At 56.2% G+C, this 19979-nt stretch overlaps 1 protein-coding gene across 1 annotated transcript; it reads left to right on the top strand.

Moving 5' to 3' along the window:
- The first annotated feature begins 561 nt into the window (after positions 1-561).
- Positions 562-18445, top strand: LOC146859462 (gap junction gamma-1 protein-like). The gene is made up of 3 exons (XM_085650185.1): positions 562-697; positions 10196-11350; positions 16015-18445. The coding sequence occupies exons 2-3, from the start codon at positions 10219-10221 to the stop codon at positions 16020-16022; spliced, it is 1140 nt and encodes a 379-aa protein (XP_085506311.1). The 5' UTR covers positions 562-697; positions 10196-10218; the 3' UTR covers positions 16023-18445.
- The last annotated feature ends 1534 nt before the right edge of the window (positions 18446-19979 follow it).

Genomic DNA, 19979 nt, shown 5'->3' with positions numbered 1-19979 from the left:
GAATTGGAGAAAGTTCCCGCAGCAGGCGCCGAGACCAGGTGTCTGATATCGTATCACTTTAGGTGTCAGTCTGTCTCCGGGTCCATCTCTCTCTCTGTTATTATACATCTTTTATTTTTCTCTCTGCCCCTCCCCCATAAAATTAGTTGCATTACATTTTTTCTCCAAACTCGGCAAACTTTGAGAAAGTTTGAGCAGCAGGCGCCGTGTCCGTCCGGGTGTCTGATATTGTATGTCTGTGGGTGTCTGTCTTCGGGCCCACCTCTCTCTGTTATTGTACCCGTTTCTCTCTGCCTCCCTGCTCCTAAAATGAGTTGTATTTTATTTGTTTCCAAACTCTGAGAGTTGGAGAAAGTTTGAGCCAAGCAGGCGACGAGACCGGGGTGTCTGATTTCAGGAGCTCCGTCCGTCCGGGGAGGGGCGAGGAAGGCAGGGTGGGGGAGGGACACGCGGCAGCAGAGGAGGGAAATTTCGGATGTTCCGCTGGGTTCCCATTGGATGGCAGCCTTGCCCCAGCTGGGGCTTCGTCACGTGGGCAACCCCTCTCCCTCCCCTCAGCCCTCAAATGCTGGCACTGGTCTTTGTTTGCGCTCAGACATCTCGAACTCTCAGAGGACGCCGAGTGCCGCACGCGCAGCAGCCGACCGGACTATAGTGAAGAGGAGCGACCCTTAGTCAGCAGAGGAGCCGGGCTCTGGTGAGTGCAGCCGCGCCGGGGCCTCTGGTCTGCGGGCCACACATCTCTCTGGGGCTCTGATCTGCGGGTCCCCGGGCCCCTCATGTACCCTGCGAGCCCCACATCTCCCTGATTTGCATGCGGGCCCCTCATCTGCCCGGGTCTGCGGGCCCCTCATCTGGCCCGGTGTGTTGACTCCCTCGCCTGTCTAAGCGTGTGGACCGACCCTTTTGCCTGGATCCCTGGGGCCCTCATCTGCATGGGGCCCTTTTCTGCCTATACCTCTGGGGCCCTCATCTCACAGCTTTCTCTGCCCTCACATCTCACGCATGTTTTGAGTCCCACATGCCTCACGCTATCTCTCCTGGACTCTTTCTGGGCCCTCACTTGGTTCCCGGTCCTCTCTCCCTCCCCTTCCACCTCACAGGGCCAGTTCTCCGTCTCTCGCTCCTTAAACCTTCACGCCGCTGCCCATCACATCTTGTGATCCATACCTCGAGCCCCCCGCTCCCCTTCGCCGCTCCCATGCATCTCTCAGGGCCCTTCGCCGCCCCCAGGGCGTCTCTCCGCGCCCGTCACATCTTCCTTCCGGGCCCCTCGCACCTCCTGAGTTTTCCGCCTTCTGTCTCTCTGGCCCCAGCCCCGAATGTCTATTTGGCAGTCTCGTCGGATCTAGGGGCCTCTCGGGGTGCCCTGGGAAGTCTCATTGAGGGGCAGTGTTTTGGGGTTGTTCAAAGGGGAGGTTTTAAGGGTGATCTGGGTCTCAGGTGGTGGTACTTCTAGAGCGGTGGCGACATTTGGGGTGGGCTGTGGTCTCCTGGGGTGGTCGGTGATTCCCTCTCGGCAGGTTAGGCCTCTTGTGAGGACTGGGGTGGTCGGTGGGGCTCTCTTGGGGTGGTCGGTGAAGGATTCCTTGGGGTGGGTAGGGGCTTGCTGGGTGGCTTGTTGGGGTTGGCCGTGGTCGGCGAGGGTTCCCTCTCGGCAGGATGGGCTTATTGTGATGGACTGGGTGGTTGGTGAGGGCTCTTGTAGGCACAGTGCCGCGACCCTCCGGTTTGGGCGCCACGTTGGCTGTTTGGGCGCGCTTCGCGGAGGTTCAGCAGCGAGAGGAGTGTGGCCCACTGGGTGCCTGTGGCTGGACGGGGAGTGTTGCCTGCTTGGTACGTCTGTTGCTGTATATAGTTTGTGGTGATGATGGGGCGTCCCATGGCTTGCGAACCTCTACCCGTCTTTGGTTACTCAGTGGTGCGCTGTATATTTTGTTGCCTGTCTGGTTCGTCGGTGGTGCGGCGCTGTCGTTGGTGTCAATGGTGCGCTGTATGTTGTGTTGCGGCCTGTCGGTGGTGCTGCGCTGTATGTTGTGTTGCGGCCTGTCTGGTTCGTCGGTGGTGCTGCGCTGTCGTTGGTCAGTGGTGCGCTGTATGTTATGATGCGGCCTGTCTGTGGTGCGGTGGCCTGCCGGGGATTGTTGTGATAGGAGGTGGGGTTCATGTGTTTACCCTCTTGCGTCTAGTGGGGCTCATTGGGTGGCCCGAGTTGGCCTTTTTATGATGCTATGGGGCGCGCGTTACTGTGATGGTGTTTGGGGGGGCGCTGGTGACGGAGAGTGCTACCATCCTTTGTCTCGGTGTCTGCATTTTGGCGGGAGTGGTGGCATCGAGGGTGGTTTGAAGTCTGACGTTGCCTCTGCAGGGTTGTGGGTCGCCCGGCCGGGCAGATGCCACGTGACCCCCCCCCCCCCCCCCCCCTCCGGCGCTCGTGCTCTGCGCTGTTTTATTGCTCCAATAAGCTTCTGTCGAGAAACCTTATCTTAGGAAACCCCTCCCTGTGTGTAGGGGGCACACACGGGCGCGCGAGGGGGCCGCTGCCTTTGTTTACCTGAGTAGCTGCCACGCTCCCTGGTGATTAGGCGCCCCTCGTAGCGCTTGATGGATTTACTACGAACCGACGCGAACAGGCCACTTTAAAAGCAGTGGAAATAACCCAGCGAGGTGGACAAGGGTGGAAAAGTCTCCTGAGTATTGTGTGCTGTTCACTAGGGCTTGTACCGTGTGTGTTGCACACTAGGGCTTGTACCCAGTGTGTGTGTGCTGTTCACGCTCATGTTATAGTTAACTTCCACCGTGCACCGATACTCAAGGGTGTCCTGGCGCGAGAATTGAAGGTGTTCCGCTGTGACGAAGCTTTAGCACATCCTGTCGGTGCAGGACTCCGAGGTGTATGGAGTCTGAACGCGCTTGTAATGGGCAAGTCGCGACACCATATTACAAGCGTATGGCTAGGTATGTTACCCCGGGAAGGCATGCGCTCTCGGTGTCACATGGCTGACCTCCGACCCTGTCTCATCCGTTACTGCTGGGGGTTGCCAGTCCCTGCGTGGGGCCATGTCTCGTCCGTTGCTGCTGGGGGTTGCCAGTCCCTGCGTGGTGCCATGTCTCGTCCGTTGCTGCTGGGGGTTGCCAGTCCCTGCGTGGTGCCATGTCTCGTCCGTTGCTGCTGGGGGTTGCCAGTCCCTGCGTGGTGCCATGTCTCGTCCGTTGCTGCTGGGGGTCGCCAGTCCCTGCGTGGTGCCATGTCTCGTCCGTTGCTGCTGGGGGTTGCTAGTCCCTGCCTGGGGCCCATGTCTCGTCCGTTGCTGCTGGGGGTTGCTAGTCCCTGCCTGGGCCCATGTCTCGTCCGTTGCTGCTGGGGGTCGCCAGTCCCTGCGTGGTGCCATGTCTCGTCCGTTGCTGCTGGGGGTCGCCAGCCCCTGCGTGGGGCCATGTCCCGCCCGTTGCTGCTGGGGGTTGCCAGTCCCTTTGTTGGGCCCTTCTGTTTTAGCCTCGTGTCTGCGGGACGGGATGCGCGGGGGTCTGCGCACTGGCTGCGCCTAACCGACGCTGCTGCCCCGTGACGCGGGAGCCTGGAGAGGCCATGTGCGAGGGTTGTGGTCTGGTGATGCGCCCCGGGGCAGAGGCCGGGGCATCAGGCCCCACACTGCGCGGGAGCTCCTGCGCACAGTACAAAAGGCGCTTGTGCGCTCCACAGAGGTGACATTGGATAGCCAGGAAGGGGCTCCCCCAGGGGGCTGGGAGGGGTGTGGCTGGAGACTGCCTAGATGAGTTGTAAGCTGTGATCTGGAGGGGGGGGATCCGAGCTCAGATACAGCTGTGCAGCGGGGACCGTTTGTAAAGTGTGCAGCATGTACTGTGTCCGGCAGGGGGCTGAAGTGTTCTTTCCTCCCACCATGAACGAGGCCTTCCTGTGGGCGAGGGGGCTGCAGAGGATGGAGGTGGCGCGGCCTCTTGAGCTATTACACCGTGCCGACGCAAGGCCCAGGTTGGGGCCCCTCCCGCTCCTGCCCCAGGTGAGATGGTGGCCTCGGCACTCGGGTGCGCTGGATGTCTGGCCTCAGTGGCAGCCGATGCCCCCTGCCCTGGACCCCGCAGCAGACCCACAATGCGACTTCACCAGTGCGACTACTAACGCCGAGTGACCCCTTTAAGCCTCCTCCTGGGCCCCTCAGCTCGTACTGAAGGCCACGCTGGGTCCGGCCGGTCTGGTGCAGCCGTCCGCCCCATAGGCCCCCTTTTCAGTTCTGACCCCCAACACCAGTCTGGGATCCGCAGCAGATTTCCGCTAGATCCCAGCCAATGCCGCAACTTTGTGGAAAGATTCACTGGCAGGTCCTTCATTTTTACCCACAAGAAGTTGGGATTCACTTCACCCACCATTGAAGGATGAAGGACAAAGGCGGCCCTATTGGGATGAGCCAATTGGAGATCCGTCGAGTGTAAATCGCCCTTTCATCCTTCCCATGCAGCGTTCCTGTGCTCCCCAGACACAGCCCTGCCCGGTGGATGCCCTGGGCTGCGCCTGTGGTGCCTTTCATCCTTCCCATGCAGCGTTCCTGTGCTCCCCAGACACTGCCCTGCCCGGTGGATGCCCTGGGCTGCGCCTGTGATGCCGTTCATCCTTCCCATGCAGTGTCTGTGCTCCCCAGACACTGCCCTGCCCGGTGGATACCCTGGGCTGCACCTGTGATGCCTTTCATCCTTCCCATGCAGGGTCTGTGCTCCCCAGGCACAGCCCTGCGCGGTGGATGCCCTGGGCTGCGCCTGTGGTGCCTTTCATCCTTCCCATGCAGTGTCTGCACCTCAGACAGCCCTGCCCGGTGCATGCCCTGGGCTGCACCTGTGATGCCTTTCATCCTTCCCATGCAGGGTCTGTGCTCTTCAGACACAGCCCTGCGCGGTGCATGCCCTGGGCTGCGCCTGGGATGGCATTCATCCTTCCCATGCAGTGTCTGCACCTCACACAGCCCTGCACGGTGAATGCCCTGGGCTGCGCCTGTGATGCCCTTCATCCTTCCCATGCAGGGTCTGCACCTCAGACACAGCCCTGCGCGGTGGATGCCCTGGGCTGCGCCTGTGATGCCGTTCATCCTTCCCATGCAGGGTCTGTGCTCCTCAGACACAGCCCTGCGCGGTGCATGCCCTGGGCTGCGCCTGTGATGCCCTTCATCCTTCCCATGCAGGGTCTGCACCTCAGACACAGCCCTGCCCGGTGCATGCCCTGGGCTGCACCTGTGATGCCTTTCATCCTTCCCATGCAGCGTTCCTGTGCTCCCCAGACACTGCCCTGCGCGGTGCATGCCCTGGGCTGCGCCTGTGATGCCCTTCATCCTTCCCATGCAGGGTCTGCACCTCAGACACAGCCCTGCGCGGTGGATGCCCTGGGCTGCGCCTGTGATGCCGTTCATCCTTCCCATGCAGTGTCTGCACCTCACACCACCCTGCACGGTGGATGCCCTGGGCTGCGCCTGTGATGCCTTTCATCCTTCCCATGCAGTGTCTGTGCTCCCCAGGCACTGCCCGGTGGATGCCCTTGGCTGCGCCTGTGATGCCCTTCATCCTTCCCATGCAGGGTCTGTGCTCCTCAGACACAGCCCTGCGCGGTGTATGCCCTGGCCTGCGCCTGTGATGCCCTTCATCCTTCCCATGCAGGGTCTGCACCTCAGACACAGCCCTGCGCGGTGGATGCCCTGGGCTGCGCCTGTGATGCCGTTCATCCTTCCCATGCAGTGTCTGCACCTCACACAGCCCTGCACGGTGGATGCCCTGGGCTGCGCCTGTGATGCCTTTCATCCTTCCCATGCAGTGTCTGTGCTCCCCAGGCACTGCCCGGTGGATGCCCTTGGCTGCGCCTGTGATGCCCTTCATCCTTCCCATGCAGGGTCGGTGCTCCTCAGACACAGCCCTGCGCGGTGCATGCCCTGGGCTGCGCCTGTGATGCCCTTCATCCTTCCCATGCAGGGTCTGCACCTCAGACACAGCCCTGCGCGGTGGATGCCCTGGGCTGCGCCTGTGATGCCGTTCATCCTTCCCATGCAGTGTCTGCACCTCACACAGCCCTGCACGGTGGATGCCCTGGGCTGCGCCTGTGATGCCTTTCATCCTTCCCATGCAGTGTCTGTGCTCCCCAGGCACTGCCCGGTGGATGCCCTTGGCTGCGCCTGTGATGCCCTTCATCCTTCCCATGCAGGGTCTGTGCTCCTCAGACACAGCCCTGCGCGGTGCATGCCCTGGGCTGCGCCTGTGATGCCATTCATCCTTCCCATGCAGGGTCTGTGCTCCTCAGACACAGCCCTGCGCGGTGCATGCCCTGGGCTGCACCTGTGATGCCTTTCATCCTTCCCATGCAGCGTTCCTGTGCTCCCCGGACACTGCCCTGCCCGGTGAATGCCCTGGGCTGCGCCTGTGGTGCCTTTCATCCTTCCCATGCAGTGTCTGCACCTCACACAGCCCTGCACGGTGGATGCCCTGGGCTGCGCCTGTGATGCCTTTCATCCTTCACATGCAGGGTCTGCACCTCAGACACAGCCCTGCCCGGTGGATGCCCTGGGCTGCGCCTGTGATGCCTTTCATCCTTCACATGCAGGGTCTGCACCTCAGACACAGCCCTGCCCGGTGGATGCCCTGGGCTGCGCCTGTGATGCCCTTCATCCTTCCCTTGCAGGGTCTGCACCTCAGACACAGCCCTGCCCGGTGGATGCCCTGGGCTGCGCCTGTGATGCCCTTCATCCTTCCCTTGCAGGGTCTGCACCTCAGACACAGCCCTGCCCGGTGATGCCCTGGGCTGCGCCTGTGATACCTGCCCTCACTCTGGTCCTCTTCCCGCCCCCCCCCTCTGATTCTCTGCGCGGTGTTGGCACCGATGCTCCGTCCTCAGCAGTCCACTCTCCGGACTTGGCAGCCGCGCTGCATCCTGGGAGTGCCGCTCCAGCCCTCTCCGCATCCTGGAACACTCGCCCTGGTGCCAGGAATCTGCTTCTGAAGTCACTTCGACTCTCCTTGGCAGCGCCTCGGCCCGCTGGGTGTGCCTCAAGCCGCGCCGCACCTCACAGGCTGTGGTTTCTGGGTGGCTGACGTGGGGTGCTCGGGGGGTGTCGGACATGAGAAGCAGCGTGGGGTGCTGGGCTGGGATCATGCGCGTATTGCTTTCTTTTGGGTGCTGACCTGGTGGGGGTCACATGGAGTCTGCACTGGGGCAGCATGAATGAGGGGTGTCTGACTTGGACGTGGTTGGGCAGGGCCTCTGTTTTGATGCAGGGCATTGGTCTGTCCTGTAGGGTCACTCCTTGTGAGACCGGGACACCCCCCCCCCCCCTGTCCCTGGAAGGGTGCGCCTGATGGGATGTATGACCCATATGGGTGAACCACGCATGCATCCAAACCACGTATTCCCTTACAGCGCATGATTGTGGTAAAAGCATGATTGGTAAAGGATATGCGCTTCAAAGATTACCACTGCCCCGCCCTAAACCCTACAATCCTATTCCCCCTACATACACCAACCCCCACACTCCGAGGCCTAAAACCTGCCCTTAAAACTTCCCCCTGCGCTCAAACCCTGTTGCCTACCAAAAACTGCCCCACTTACCTGTCCGCGTCCGGAGCATCTTGTTCTGATCCTCCCTCCCCCCCCCCCCGCTCATCTGAACACTAGACCGCTACGGCAGATGCATGGTTCAGGCAACACTGGGGGAACGGCAACCTCTGTAAGGGTGCTCCTGGTGAGACTGCAGCCTGTCAGGGTGAGGCTGAGGGGGGGGGGGGGGGGGGCACGGCTGCCTGTCCTGGAAACAAGCATCCTGGAACCGGCTTCAGGCTAACAGCCCTCATCAGCCAGGCTAGCCTGAATCCAGTGGCAAAGTGGGCAAGGGACCCATGTCTGGGCATACCCTGCCAACTAAGGGCGCACAAAGCAATCACAAGTAGATGATGGGCAGAGCGCTGAAACTTTTCAGAAACCGGTCCTAGGAAGCTTGTTTCCGGTCCAGGGAAGGCATGGCTTGGCAGTTCGGGCTGGACTGTTCCCATGAGGCACAGGGTCAGACTGATTTGCATATGGCCATGTCTGAACTGGGGTGGCAGAGTGGGCTAAAGAACGGTGATGGATTCAACCCAGATCTGACACTGGTGAGTGTCTGAAAAGTTTCAGCGCTCCCTCCATCTCCTTGTTTGCTTTGCTCTGCCACACACACCTCTCTGGATCGCCTGGCGCTCCCTGGCCCACTGCCTCGGCTCCTGCGTCCATGCTAAGAGGACCCCCAATCCTTGTCCGTGCCCCAGATCACCGGATGGGATCGGACCGACGCGACCATCCGTGGTGGTAAGAATGGGTCCTGAATCACGTCATCTGACGTGGGCGGAGGGTGGCTGTGGTTTGGGGCCTGTACGTGTTTCCAGGCATTGCTTGGAGGTGTTTGTGTGGTTCAACATTAGCGCCGAGTGGAGACCTTATGGTAACACCAGTAGTAACCGTCTCCCAGCTTTCTGCCAGAAAAGGTTGAGGCGCGTGACTGCCCATTGCAGTAGTGTATTGTCCCCCAGAAATTGTAAACCGTTTCAGAATTGTGACGCGCGTGCACTACTTCCAGGAAATAAGGTTGTTGCACATCTCCCTGCACTGCGCTCCTTTAATGGACGACCTCGACTTTGCGCTGCAGTGAGCGTGCGCATGCCGCGCTGCGCACTCGCGTCTCCTCCTCTCTGCGTGACTTTTGATCGCCAATATTTTTCCACCTCCATGCACGCGTGCTCCTTTACCTTGTGTACTCTTCTGCACTCCTGGTCACAGTAGTCTGTCTCCCCATCTCTGCACACGTGTGCCTCCTTCTGAATGTGCCCACCTATGCACTCCTTGGCACGCTGGTCTGTTATCGCCCCCCACCAGGCACACTTGTGCCTCCTACTTCATGCTTTCACGTGTGTTCCTTATACCAGTTGCACCCTGTGTACACGTGTGCTCGTTACTTTACACGCTTACCTGTTCACACCTGTCTTTCTCTGTGCCTATTCTACGCACGCTTGTGCCTCTTCCTCACCTGTGCGGGCCTATGCCCACCTGTTCTTGTCCTCGCCTCTATGCACACTTCTCTTACTGCACGTGCCTGCTCACACATTTCCTCACCTCTATGCACACTTGCGCTTGTTACTTAATGCACTTACCTGTGCACACCTATTCACAGCTCATTGTCCTCGCCTCCTCTACGCACACTTCTCTTACTGCACGTGCCTGCTCACACCTGTCCTCACCTCTATGCACACTTGTGCCTATTCCTTCACGTCTGTGTGCCTGCTCACACCAGTCTGTCTTCGCCTCCTCTACGCACACTCGTACCTCTTCCCTCACCTGTACTCCAGTGCTCGCACCTGTCCTTGCCTCCAGGACACCCTTGTGCCTCTTCCTGCCCCTGCTCACACTCGTCTGTCCTCACCTCTACTCACAACTGGGCCTCTTCCTGCCCCTGCTCACACTCGTCTGTCCTCACCTCTACTCGCAACTGGGCCTCTTCCTGCCCCTGCTCACACCTGTTTGTCCTCACCTACTCACAACTGGGCCTCTTCCTGCCCCTGCTCACACCTGTTTGTCCTCACCTACTCACAACTGGGCCTCTTCCTGCCCCTGCTCACACCTCTGTCCTCACCTCTACTCGCACCTGGGCCTCTTCCTGCCCCTTCTCACACTCCTCTGTCCTCACCTCTACTCACAACTGGGCCTCTTCCTGCCCCTGCTCACACTAGTCTGTCCTCACCTATGCACACTTGTGCCTATTCCTGCCCCTGCTCACACCTGTCTGTCCTCACCTCTACTCACACCTGGGCCTCTTCCTGCTCACACCTGTCTGTCCTCACCTCTACTCACACCTGGGCCTCTTCACACCTGTCTGTCCTCACCTCTACTCACACCTGGGCCTCTTCACACCTGTCTGTCCTCACCTCTTCTCACACCTGGGCCTCTTCCTGCCCCTGCTCACACCTGGGCCTCTTCCTGCCCCTGCTCACACTCGTCTGTCCTCACCTCTACTCACACCTGGGCCTCTTCCTGCCCCTGCTCACACCTGGGCCTCTTCCTGCCCCTGCTCACACCTGTCTGTGCTCACCTGGGCCTCTTCCTGCCCCTGCTCACACCTGTCTGTCCTTACCTATGCACACTTGCTCCTATCCCTGCTAACACTTGTCTCTGTTGCCCTAGGTTGAGAACACTCGCGGTCCACCATGAGTTGGAGCTTCCTCACCCGCCTCTTGGAGGAGATCAACAATCATTCCACCTTCGTGGGCAAGGTGTGGCTGACCATCCTGATCATCTTCCGCATCGTGCTGACCGCTGTGGGCGGGGAGTCCATCTACTACGATGAACAGAGTAAATTTGTGTGTAACACGCACCAGCCTGGGTGCGAGAACGTGTGCTACGACGCCTTCGCGCCCCTCTCGCACGTGCGCTTCTGGGTCTTCCAGATCATCATGATCACCACCCCCTCCATCATGTACCTGGGCTTCGCCATGCACCGCATCGCCCGCGTGCCCGAGGGCGCTGCGCGCTCCAAGAAGCCCCAGCGCATGCCTGTGGTGCACCGCGGCGCAGTGCGCGACTACGAGGAGGCCGAGGATAACGGCGAGGAGGACCCCATGATCTTCGAGGAGATCGAGGCCGAGAAGGAGAAGGAGAAGGCGCCCGAGGAGAAGGGCAAGAAGCACGACGGGCGCCGGCGCATCAAGCAGGACGGCCTGATGAGGGTCTACGTGCTGCAGCTGCTCTTCCGCTCGGCCCTGGAGGTGGGCTTCCTCTTTGGCCAGTACATACTGTATGGCTTCGAGGTCATACCCTCCTACGTCTGCACGCGCAGCCCTTGCCCCCACACCGTGGACTGCTTCGTCTCCCGCCCCACCGAGAAGACCATCTTCCTGATCATCATGTATGTGGTCAGCGGCCTCTGCCTGCTGCTCAACCTCTGCGAGCTCTTCCACCTGGGGGTGGGGGGCATTCGCGACTCGCTTGGGCGCCGAAAGCAGCAGTACCGCGACAACGTGCCCAGTGCCCCCCCTCAGTACCAGTCTGTGCTGAAGAAGGGGAAGGTGCCCAACGGGAAGGTCTTCGGCGAGACCATGGGCAGCAGGCCCGGCGAGCACTTCGCCATGCAGGAGCTCCCTGCGCACAGTGAGCTGCAGCGGCTGCGCAAGCACCTGAAGATGGCGCAGGAGCAGCTGGACATGGCCTTCCAGCTCAACCAGTCTGCGGACAACGCGCAGCTGACGCGCAGCAGCAGCCCGGAGTCCAACGGCATGGCGGCGGAGCAGAACCGGCTGAACTTCGCCCAGGAGAAGGAGGGCGCGCCGTGTGAGAAATCTGGTGAGTGTTCAGGCCTGGGTGGAGTTAGTGGGACACCATGAACTGACCCCAAAACTCTGCCATGCTATGTGGAGTTCTGCAAGCGACTGAGTGCGTTATGGTGTGCCGTTCGAGCTGATTTTTAGCGCCGGGTGTTTGTTACGCTTTGTAAAATCGGTGCGAACAGCACCACATGCAGTGTGAGAGGGCTGCTTCTTGCTGCGGATCGAGTAGAGGGCCTACTCGAGCGGCCGCTTTCAACATGAACAAAAGGTTTCTCTACGTCCGCGTAGACGGACCTCTTGCTTTGAGGTGGTCTGGAGTAAGATCTACCTGGCTTGCGCTCCCCAACACTCCACACTTTGCGCAGAGTGGGACACTCCCACCCAGCAGGCCTAGAGGATAGGACTGGATGATGGAGGGGAGGCGCAGGCTGTCCTAATGCTCCCTCGCAAACGCCTTAATGCCCCACAGGTTTCTTTAATCAGTGGCCTTCAAACTTCTTAAACATTGCAGGCAAGTTTGGTTACAGTCTTAAATTCAAATCAAATCCATGATTGCCAAACATACTATTGTGGTCAGGATTAGAAGTGTGGGGGGAGGGGGGGGGGGGGAAGGGTAGCAATTTGAGTCCCTCCCCTTTTGACACACGTCAAGCTTAGGATAGAAATGACAAAAGATGTTCGTGGTGGCGCATTACAGCGGGGCTTTCAACCGCTCATGTTTCCGCTTAAAAAGAAACTCTGTTGTCGGCATAATGCTGCTTTTGACCAGAGCCGCCCCCCTGCGATCACTTGAGGCCCCCCCTCTTTGAAGACCCCCTGCTCTAGATGCTTGTTCTTTGCATTCTGTCGCTATTTTGGATTTTTTTTTTTTTTTATAAAAAACACCTCACTAGGAGACTCGCTGGGACCTTCCGGGATCCCAGAACCTGTTGGGATGGAACACGTTTTGGAATGTTTTTGTGTTGGAACAAACCCCGCGTTAGTCACCAGAAGCTTTTAGTATGGGTTCCGCCCTAAACGGAGTAGTCTAGTCCAGAAAGTGAATGGTAGACGGTAGATTGTTGCCCTAGTCAGTGGCCGCATCACAAAATATTTTGTGTAGCTTGCTCGGCCTTTCTTGCTGGGCCTTTGGGGCGGGGGGGGGGTTGGTTATCAAAGCTACAGCTAAAAGCCAATGGGGTTTGTCCGCACCCCTTTCCTTGTGATGTTTGAGAAGTCTTCTGTCATCTCCTAGTTGATCTAAAGTGCCTTGGAGACCTGGAGGAGTTGGTGTGAGGGACATTGAAACTGCAGTGTTCCGGTTCCACAACGGTCATGTCCATGCCTTCCAAGGTTCAACCTAGAGCTTGATTGGACCCTATACGGGTCCATACGACTGGCACGCTCTGGGTGGTGCCAGGCTCAACAAAGGTATATGCTTAGCACCCACAAGACTGCCACGCTCTAGGTGGCACCCAGTTCAACACAAGTCCCATGTGGCCTAACGGCTAGGGCTTGGAGCTGGGGAACCGGGTTCGAGTCTCTGCAGGGACACTCAACATTGTGTGATTCTGGGCAAATCACTTCATCTCCCCCTGCTTAACAAAAAATGAATGTCCGTCTGTAACATAACTGGTACTCGTGTAAAGTGCACGGATACCTCTGTCTCGTTGCACTCCAATAATTAATACCCCAAAGACTGGCACAGTCTGGGTGGTGCTGTGGTCAACAAAGGTCCATGTTTGACCCATCAGACTAGCATGCTAATCTTATTGATGACAGCAGGCGCAAAAGTCCATTCTTGGCACCTGTGAGACTGGTCCTCTGACAAGTCTCAACGCAAGTCCATGGTTGAAACCCATAAAACTGGCATGCTGTTGATGGCGCCGGCCCCAACAAATGTCCATGCCCATTGCCCCTTAAGATTGTTGAGCCTCACACCATCCAGAGTGTGCCAAAGAGCCATGCTTGGCACACGTAAGACTAGCAATGCCACCACTGACAGCCCATGATTGTGGTGACTATCTGTTTCCTGTTAGAACCTTCGTGGCAGTGCCCGGCATCCGCAAGCTGGTGACACCTATAACTTAAGGAAGCTGGTCCTCAATTGACCAAGATGCTTCTCTGGACTCTTTGGAGGTGAAGGTTCGAGAAGCAGCAGCAGTCTATCATTTACTAATGGCAGCTTTAGCTGTCCCAGCTCTGGTCCAAGCAGAGGGTCTCAAAGTTCTCCTGGCATCAACACCCCACGTGCGCTCGCTCTGTCTCTCTAAACTGATTTCTAGTTCTGAGTACAAGAACCTCCTAGTTCAGTTCCATACAGTTGGCCAAAAGCCATTGACGGGAGAGCCCCCCCCCCCTTTGCAAATGTAGTGCTTCACTTTCTGAAGTTGCTTTCCTTGCCCCCCGGAGCTCGAGGTGTACCCCTTGTCATGCTCTGACTGAACTTGGCATGAATCCCTTTGTGACCCCTGCTCCAAAGCTCGGTTGCAGGGATGGTCGCTTCTTTCCGCGAAGTCAACCTAACCTGCTGGCCTCGTCTCCACGAGCAGCTTCAGAGCTCGAATGTACAGGAGCGCGCGGATCTACGTCAGAGCGCGCCGCACCACGTCACCATCTCTTGGGTACATTTGGCTCCATAGCTCAGGGTGAAGACCACCCCTAAGGCGGGGGCTTCAAACGGGGGGGGGGCTGCGAGTGAACCGGGGGCGTCGGCTCTGGACACAAGAAGCAGCATGCAGGGGCCGCGACCCGCTCTGTGATGGGCACTCACTGGCATCTTATCATTAAAACCTGAAGGCGACAAGGTGTCGAAAGGGACCCCCCCCCCCCCAAATGATCACACTGTGGATACTTGTACACGTTAGTAAGGTTGCCTTTTTTTTTTGAGCAGTAACAACTTAACTGCAATGTTTTAAATAATTAAATAAGTTTAAACCTATTTAAACATTGCTAGTTCAATAGAATAGTTGTGAAATTTGAGCCCCACCTATTTGGGGGGGGGGGGGGGGGGTTGGTTGTGTATATATTTTGTTATATGTAGGGACATTAGAAAGTTTGAAGCCCACTGGCCTGAGGTGAGCTTGAATCCTGTCCTCTTATCACTTGGACCAGTGATCACACACTGAGTGCGCACTCAGCCAGTATGACCTAAGACCTCATTGAGAGGCAGTGCAGCAAGTCCCTAAGTGCACCCCTTTGCCCCCCTTCTCTGGCTGGACTGAGGGAAGGAGAGATGCTGCTGGAGGCCGAGCAGTGTTTGAACCGGTCCCACCGTAGACTCTCCTGGTGCTGATGGCGCCCGCGCCTCTGTTCGGGGTTCATGCGGCTACAACTGTTCGCAGGTTGGTTTGTTATTAACTACAAACCCCCCTCTAACCTCCCAACAGCTCAATGTACAGCCGCTTCATAACCAGCATTGGCAATGCCAGTGGGCTTGTTTATAATTGAAGATGCCTCTTCAGTTATTGGCAAGTTTAGATCAATACACAATTTTAATAATGCATTATTTACAAAACCATCACAAGCTGCGTCTTAACTTCCCTTTCAGACCAGCTCCCCATCTCTGGTGTGTCCCCACAGCCGGGACATCCTCAGACTCTAGTGTAAAAAAGAAAACACAACTCGCTTCCATGTATGTAGACACATAATAGAAATAACGTATACATGCACTTTAAGTCCTTCCTTCACTGTGCATCGATTCATCCTCCCTCCCTCCTCCCTCCCCCCCCCCCCCCCCTCATGCATTTATGCAAGATGAATTAGGCAAGTAAAGTGTCGCTGTGTAAACATTGCCGTCTTATGCTTGCAAAAAATTAAATGTAGCAGGTGGCGGCCATCTTGGAATGGTACTTGGCACAATAAGTTTATAGTGTAACAATCTGCCCGTAATAGCCTATTGGCGTTAATGTGTGCTTTTCAGTCCGCCTGCTGTCTTTGGTGTAACTTTCCTATAATAAGCAGACGACACCCATGCCATCTGACCTCACCAATCGGGCCCGTAACCTTTATCGTGGTTTTCCCGCAAGGCAGTAATAGCATTTGAATTCCGTACAAAATGACATCTGACAAAACACCAAATTACCCCTCCTGAGGTCCGAGTGAGGATTATCACAGGGCGACCCCACACGGGTTTTTAATTAGAGGGGGGTGCCCAGCACAAACCTCTCCTACCGCAGTGCTCTATGAACCCCATGTAACCACATGCTTGTCTGCTGTCTTTGAGAGGACTAAAGGCCTTTTGACTTGAATGTAGGCTGTTCATAATGTCAGGTTACTAAGTTTAAAAATGAACAGATAATTAAGCAATAAGAATACAAAGTCTGCTGCATAATTTAGCTTTTTGCTGCATAACTAACTCGACCCTGTCGCATAATTTGGTCTCTCTTGCTGCATAATTGTGGCCCTGCATATAGGAAACCTATGTGGCGGCTCCAGATAAGTAACCCTCTGGACGGTCCGTGGTCTTTGGGGAGAGGCCTCTTCAAGGGTTCCTGCCCCTGGCCTATGGGGAGAGACCTCGTCGGGGGGGGGGGGGGGGGGCGGCAATCCCTGTGCCCATTCCATCATGGGCCCTTTTTGCTGGGACTGTTTAGAGGACACTTGTAGCTAGCCAATGCATGGCTTCTTCCACGACGCACTGCAGGGTGGGACCTTTATAACAACATATTTAAACTTTATTTTTTTTTTCCTTCTCCCTAGGTTTCTGACCCGGCCCATAGTGGCGAAGACGACTCATCTGACTGGAAGATTCCTTACGTTTCATTCCTGAACCAGCTGGAATATTTATCGTGGCGAGAACCACTGGAAAGCGCAGACTAGGGCCCGCCTTCTGCGGAGGGCGGTGCAGAGAGACTTTCTCTGTAGCATTTGGATTTTTTTATATATAGAAGTAATTTTGTAAAGTTTTATCTTTTTCATTTTGTGATCTTGAGGTAGTGACAGGAGAGCTCCGTTGGAATGTTCAGGGCTCTCTTGCTGAAAAAGGGACCACGTGACGCTACTTAAAAAGGGATTGTTTTAAATGTTTTGTCGCTATGAACTGTGACGAGAGTAGTGCTTAAAGCACCCCTTGGGGGGGTGGGCCTGATTGCATGATGGTACGATTGTTCACTGCCTTAAAAGTGCTTGGGGGTGCGAGGCGCCGTGCACAATATAGTTTACAGTCAGGAGAAAACACTAGTTCGAAGTACACAACTGTCAAGGATGAAAGTGTGAACTTGCCCTTCCGTGGGTGGGTGGGCGCCTGCAGGCCTGTTAACTGAACACGGCCTCTACTGGGCTTGGACTATAATTACCCATCGCGGAGGGGCCGCTTAAGGTCCTATAGGATGAAATGCCGCCCCAGCATGCTGGGGCAACACGGGCCATGAACTGCGAACCCCCCCCCTGTGCGCGCTGCCGGGGCTTGGACTGAACTTGCACTTGGGAACCCAGCAAGGGTGAAATAATGCAGAACCCCCCCCCCCCTCCCCTGTCCCATTTCACTCCCACCAGACACTTGAGGTCCCAACACTGAGCATGCCAATCTTCTGTGATCCCATCGTCCCTTGCGACGGGCCGTGGATAAACACCCCCCAACCTTAGCTACCCCCCCCCCCCCGCTCCCCCCCGTCTTCCACTCAATCCTGCCCTTTGAAGGGCCATGTACTGCAGGTCACACCTCTCCTTCCATCACTCCCTCCTTGACACACTTTCCAACCCCCCCCCCCCCCCCCCATCATCCATTCACCTTTTGCAATGTCCCATTCAGTGGACCCCCAAATTGATTAGCGTGCCTTATGGGGGTGGGGGCGCAGCTTGAGGGGGACTCCGCGTCTTCCTTTGTCTCGCACAATCTATACATTCCCAGTTCGCTGCCAGTCCAGGGACTGTCCTTCCGGCTCCCTTCCTGAGCTTTCAGGACCATTGCCGGGGTATGTAGTGTGCACAGCCCCACCTGATGACGGAGAACCCACACACTGGTGTAGGGCTCCACCCTCCCTTTGAGCAGACCAAAACTTGGACATTCCTCGGGGCATCCCGGACTGTTTCTAGCGCTGCGTATTTTCTAAATGCAGTTTAAGCCAAAGCGCCCCAGGCCGGTGGCTGCAATAGTACATTTGAGGGAGCTGACCTCACGGCAGGTAAGGAAAGGCTCTCGCTGCTGTTCTGTTTAAGGGGCAAGTAGTGGCCTGGATATTGTGCGTGTTTCCCCATGATCCTCCCTCTTGCGTTATCAGACTAACACAAGGAGGTTTTGCCTCTGGAGAACCGGGTGTGGGAGGTTTAAAGAACACTGCACTCAGGACTACGGTGTCCTGTGTGCCCAGTGAAGGCTCTTACCCAGGGATCAATCCAGACAGCACTTTGACTATTGGAAGACCTGGATCAAGACTGTCTTAATGAGGTGCTCTTAGAGCCGATAGGTCTGCTCCTTGCACCCAATGAAGGCTCCTGGAGCTGCGCTCTGATAGGTCTGCTCCTTGCACCCAATGAAGGCTCCTGGAGCTGCGCTCTGATAGGTCTGCTCCTTGCACCCAATGAGGAGTCCTTTAACTTCACTTTGAGGGGGTGCGAACCGGCTCACTCCTTACCTCTAACTGACGTTCAGTTACCTATTCCTTGTGCATTTTAATCCCTATGCTCCAGCAACCTGATTTACTCCCAGGGCTAGGACACCCCTGCCCGTGATGCAGCAAAGGTCCATGCAATAAGGTACTTCTGACCGCATGCTGCAAACCGCACAGTAAAGGTCACACAGCAGGGGGCATGGGCTCTGCCACCCCCACATTTCACTGCACGCTGCAAACCGCACAGTACAGGTCACCCAACAGGGGGCATGGGCTCTGCCCCCCACATGAGTCTCAGGGATTATGCCAGCAGGAGAGTGTGGGTTTGGAGAGTCTGAGACCACAATATGGGGCGGTTAGGATTACACCAGCAAAGGGGGGCGGGATCACCTCAAAACCCTCGTGCCTTAACCTGCATTAAGAAGCCAAACAATAATATGTTGATCTATCCATGCTGGAAAAGCTTGAAGTTTTGTGATCATCTCAACTGTTTGTACACTTTTCTACCTGTGTTTTGTAATCCAAATATTTTGTATGGATTTTTTATATGATCAGTAAAAAACTGGTTCGTTTTGTAAAAATGCATGGTCTTGTGGTTCTTGGACTTTGGGTTGGATTCCACGAGTCTTGTGGGCGGTGGGATGTGATTGAGCTCCAACACTTGGGCACAAGATTTGCGCTGTGGAATGATGAAGTAGGGTTGAGCGTGTAACGGAGCCTATGCTGATGTGCCATCATGTCTCCTCCACCACGCTCTGCCTTCCCCTGGCTCTCGCCATCTTGCAACTATGCCTAGGACTTCCTTGCTTTGCTACACATTCTTCACTGAAGAAGGGAGCCAGCTGGTGAAGGTGTGGTACTTTCACACTATGGTGAAGGTTCACCTTGAACCGATCTATGCAGCAATGTCAAAGCCGCACACATTGCTTCATTTCTCCTTTTGCGCTCTTACCACACTGGACCATTGGTCGTGCAGAACAGTTCCTCTTAATTTCCCCTTGACGAAAAATCTACATCGGTGGCCTGTAAATCCTTCCAAGAACTTTCCCCCAAAGAGAATACAGCACATCAGGGGCTCTTGTAAATTCAGGAAAGCGATAGTGACCGGTTTGTTAGCAGGTTGTTTGCTAAATCCAGAAAGATTTGACTCTGGATACAGGTAACAGCCTGGGGAACACCCTCGCACTCCCTTCACGTGACAGTCCATGTGCAAGACATTGCTACATGATGGTGCACACTTCTGGCGATCATGGATGACTGGTTTTGCATCTTGAATCTTTTCGGATTCACATGCTGTGCATTAATCTACCATCTAGTGGTTGGATCCAGCAAATTCTTGTCTACCTCCCTTCGTGGGAGTCATCACACTTGGGTTCAAACCCCTCCTTGTGTGACGTCAGACAGAAGTCTTGAACTCGTCAGCATCTTCAGAAGCGGGTACACTACACAATGGCATTGCCGCAAAAGCAGCTGGAGTCCCATAAGACCTGGAAAGCTACGACAGACCTCCTAGAAACAGTAGGTTCGAGGCATATGAGCTGAAGTTCCTATGCTGTGCATAGATCACCATCTAGTGTTGGGTCCGGATGTTTGCAATTTATTTTTCTTCGAAGAAGTCTTCCATTCATGAGGTAGGTGGCTCCTCCTTTCAGTCATAGTGCGCATGGACATCCACTCGATTGTTAATTTTTTTTTCCGCCATCTGGTTTGGATGCAAATTGTTGCGCTCCAGTTCGGCACCGTTCTATGGGCCCCCTTCGACGCGCAATCCACTACCCTCTGGTATTTATCAATCGTGGTTCCCATTTTCCGCATATTGTTTACACTCGAACTTTCGATCGGAAGATTCGTGGAAGGCTGTTGGGCCTACTCGCGCCGGGGTCTGTAGCAGCCGATGTAACTGGCTCCAAAGTTCTGTCCATGGTGTTGCGCTAAGTTTCTGCGCACCGACTTGCACGAAGTGTTCAACTTTTGCCTATCCCCGGAACACGACGAACGACTACGGCAAATGTCTGTCGTTTCGATAGAGGATGCTGTGACAGTCTGGCTCGATGTCACATAAGGTGCCAGTAAAGTGCTCTGCACTGGATCTTGTCTGAGACCAGTTCAAACACA

Source organism: Triturus cristatus, chromosome 3_2, assembly GCF_964204655.1.
Source record: "Triturus cristatus chromosome 3_2, aTriCri1.1, whole genome shotgun sequence".
In the NCBI taxonomy this organism is placed as follows: domain Eukaryota; kingdom Metazoa; phylum Chordata; class Amphibia; order Caudata; family Salamandridae; genus Triturus; species Triturus cristatus.
This window is presented reverse-complemented; position numbering and strand designations above follow the sequence as displayed.